Source organism: Empidonax traillii, unplaced genomic scaffold, assembly GCF_003031625.1.
Source record: "Empidonax traillii isolate 1590-97213 ecotype Southwest subspecies unplaced genomic scaffold, ASM303162v1 scaffold1479:size124046, whole genome shotgun sequence".
Lineage (NCBI taxonomy): Eukaryota > Metazoa > Chordata > Aves > Passeriformes > Tyrannidae > Empidonax > Empidonax traillii.
In genome coordinates, this window is record NW_020956672.1 from 16353 (window position 1) to 20268 (window position 3916).

The 3916-nt window shown below is 45.8% G+C and overlaps 1 protein-coding gene across 1 annotated transcript in view; it reads right to left on the bottom strand.

The window, feature by feature from the left end:
- Window positions 1-3799, bottom strand: part of DAPL1 (death associated protein like 1) — a 6846-nt gene extending 3047 nt beyond the window's left edge. Inside the window, exons 1-2 of the mRNA XM_027907490.1 lie at window positions 3728-3799; window positions 1412-1499 (exon numbers count right to left, since the gene is read on the bottom strand). Coding sequence (XP_027763291.1) covers window positions 1412-1499; window positions 3728-3773 — 134 coding nt within the window. The 5' untranslated portion in view covers window positions 3774-3799. The remainder of the gene's footprint in view (window positions 1-1411; window positions 1500-3727) is intronic.
- Between the last annotated feature and the right edge of the window lie 117 nt (window positions 3800-3916).

A 3916-nucleotide genomic window follows, 5' to 3' on the forward strand; every position in this document is an offset into this window, starting at 1 on the left:
CAGGCTGTTTTATTTGAAAATCTGTACGTGAAATATCATCAAATATTTCAAAAAGGATTTTTTTGTACACTGTGGAGTAGCTTCACAGAAGATGAGCACTAATCCTGAACTACAAAAGCCAATTTTGTAATTTTCTTGATTCCAACCAAGACCCATGAAAAAAATTCACCCTCTGCTTTTAGGCAGCATTTACTTTCACAGCAGTTATCTGTCAAGCAAGAACTTTTTTCACAAGATTATCCCATTAACTTCTCCATATTCTAATGAAGACCACCATGTTACCAGTATTCCACAAATAAACAACCTGTGGATATGAAATAATCTAGCTGAACAACAGCACTTTGGATTGCACATTCTTCTGATGATACCATTATATCCACTGGCACCTCTGTAGCTTAAAATGGAGAAGAGAAAAATCATTATGAAAACCAGATACTACAGTGTGACTCTTGAAAAAGCAGAGACTGCTTTAGTTAAGTTAATGATTCTGTGGATCAGGCAAGACATTTCCTACCGACATTGCAACTCAGCAATCAGCAGTTTACGACACTGACAGATACAAGTTATTCAAGATCTGTTTATGCCATCAGGTAACTACAACTATGAAAGACAGCAGCAAAATTACACTCAGACAACTGGCAGTAAGTGAAAATAAAAAGCTGCTAATTCCAGAAAAAACCCCAAACAATTAGTCAAAACTTCAGGAACATCAAAAGTCATTCAAATTATACCCTCATATCCCTATATTGGTCAACTTAACCTTTTGTAAGAGACATTTAAGAAAAGTGCATATAATTTAGAGAAATGTTCAGTCTGTGTTTGAAAAAGCTGTAAGAAATACTTGTTTTAATGATGACATCAACCCATCACTGCTACTTTACTGAAAAGTAGAAGCATGCCTTTATTTTTGGGGCAAAACAGCTTGATTACCCTTATGAAGTAGGAAACAGAGAAAGCCAAATTACATTTCAGACTGAAATATGGGCTACAGCCTATACAGGACATAACAGACTCTTTGTCAGGGGTGGGCAATGTAGATTTAATTTCCTTCAGAATGTGGACAGCCTGAAATTCATTCTGATTTCACTGGAAACTGTTTGACCACTTCTTTATTAGGCATAGGTAGGCAACACTTTGTTTTAATTTCTGATCCATAGCACATGACAATAAAGATGAGACGCAGCCTTTGCCTTTCATTGCAAGGCACTGTCCTCGGGTTTTGAACTTGTTTTGTTGTTTGTTTGGGTTTTTTTTAAGTTGATACTTATTTCAAAAGTCACCTTTTATCTACATTTTGCACAAGTTAATTTTAGAATTAAACTCCGAGAGTCAAGGAGTTTTCTTTGTGTTCAAAGGCCATTACCTACGAACTTGAGCTATGGGGCAGAGGGGAGCAGGCCCTGCAGAGTACCTTGACTTTTCTTTTCCAGGAGGTTTAGCGGTTTTTTCAACACGTCCATTTTCTTGCTTTTTAGACACTCTCATACCTCCAGCTTTAACTGCAAGAAGAAAGTACAATTTAAGTAAAAAATCTACAAAATTACATACTCTTGGATAACAAAATACTTATACCCCAGATAACTGTTAACCAGAAATCACCTGCCAGTATTTATTTCCACGCTTCACTTGTACACACGCATACACAGGAGCAGACCAAGAGATCCAGTAAAGGCTTCAGAGTTCTGTGTCATGGCAGACTTGAATCAACTGCCAGATACCAAAATCAAGAAATCAGAGGGGTTTCTGTCACTGCTAACTATACTAAATCACTGTGTTATATGCGTTCTTCCCCAGACACTCTTACATGTGAGATTTGTATTTTAAATATAAAAAAGAAAACCAAACCAACATCTGAACACTTTCAGGTTTTGGAACAATATCACTAATAGCAATAAAGATTTCATGATTAGTTCAAGGTATTCTAGAATAAATAATGCAAATAAGAACCAGCTGCATACTACTTGTGTTCCAACATGTTTAATTATATTTTATTAAGATATCTGCCAATCACAAAACCAATTAGCACTAATTGAGCTACAGGCAACCTAAGAGTAACAATTTAAGTTCTGAGGCATTTGTGAAAATTCAATTCTGAACAAAGTTCTCTAAATTATTCTCTTGAAAGAAACACTTTCTCCCTCTTCAGGAGGATATTTTAAATTCTGGGATGTACTACATAGCTGTTTTGTCATTTGTTTTTCAAAGCAATGGGAAGCTATGCCAGAGTTTTAATACAGAGTTCAATTTTGGGGTATTTATAAGTGCCCTGTTAGCCGTGTAATCTAACAGTTAAGGGCCTAAATCTTTACTATTTTCCATATTTGAACAACATGTATTTTTAAAGTAAAAAAGAAAGTAAGGAGGAACATCCCCCTTTATACCCTCCTACCAAATAAAAAAACCCCAAACCCCAAACCCCAAACCAAAAAACAAAACCCCCACAACACAAAGCCAAACTCAACACATCCAGATTAAATAAAGCCAACTGAAAACTAAAGCCCTGAGCTCAGCTGAATCCCTGTCAGGGTAAAGGTGTCCACTGGAACCACCTTGTTCACTACATGAATGGTTCAAATCACTTCCTCCTGCCACCCTCCCCTCTGCCAGAGCTGCCCCCGCTGCAGTCACAGACACCCCTCACCACAACTGACTTGCAGACTGGCAAGACTGCAAGTTGCAGTTCCCTGTCACGGAGATTCAGGACGGCCAGAACCCGCCCCAGGTCACTGACTGCAGGGCTGCAAAGGCCTTTCAGCACAGCCCAGCCGTCCCTGCCACAGCACAGGCATCCAGCAAGGGGCTAGACACCAGCGAGCCGGAAAAAACTACTTATATCATAAATTCATGTGAAAGTATGCTTAAAACCCCCAAAAGGAACAAAAAATACTTTCAAGAAAGCAAAACACATCTTAGGGATACAGTGAGACACACAAGCCAGGGCTGTGCTCTTCAGACAGTAAGTGTTCCTCTTACACCAGGGGCAATCCAGCTGGCTCAGTGTGTGTGGCGAGTGTCCCTCAGCTCTAAGGGCTGTCCCTGCAGCGGCTGTCCCTCCGCTCTAAGGGCTGTCCCTCCGCTCTAAGGGCTGTCCCTGCAGCGGCTGTCCCTCCGCTCTAAGGGCTGTCCCTCCGCTCTGCAGGTGAGCCTGCAGCAGCCTCGCTGTGCCCCAGGACAGGCGGGACACAGCGCACGCACTCGTGTGCTCCGCACAGCTCTCGGGCTGGCCCAGCAGCTGCTCTCACCCTGTACGCCTCTACAGGCTCCTCAAAAAACCCGGCGTGCGCTCAAACACTCGCTACAACTCCCTCACAACCCGCTGCTAACCCCACACAAGCCTCGCACGGGCAGCGCGGCGGCGGGAGCGGGCGGCTGTGCTCGAAGGCTCCCTCAGAGCGCCATCAGAGGGGGGAAAGGAAGATTTTCACGTTACGACAGGAGGTGAGGAATAGGGCTGGCACCCTAAACAGGTATTTCACTACAGAAGGACGCCCATTTCTGTCCCCGTCTCTCCCGATCCCCGAGGGGCGCAGCCCTGCTCCCGCACACCGAGCGCGCCAGAGACGGGTCTGGTCGGGACCTGCCGGGCCGAGTGGGCCGCGCATCACGGACCCGCCTCAGCCACCCCCGCTCCCTCACGGCCGCTCCTCGCCGCGGAGGAGCGCCGTCTGTCCGGGACGGAGCGGCGGGAGAGCCCTCACACTGCCCCCGGAGCCATCCCGGCCCCTACCTGCGGGAGGGCACCGGCCCGGCGGGACGCGCCTCCTCCGTGCCATGGCGGAACCGGGAACGGCGCACCGGAGTCCGGGAACGCCGAGAACCACACACCGTTCCGGCCAGCAGCGCCCTGTGCGGTTCGGGGTAGGCGGGGCGGGGAGCAGCGCTGAGGGCGGTGAAGGGCGGTGAGGGAAGGGCGATG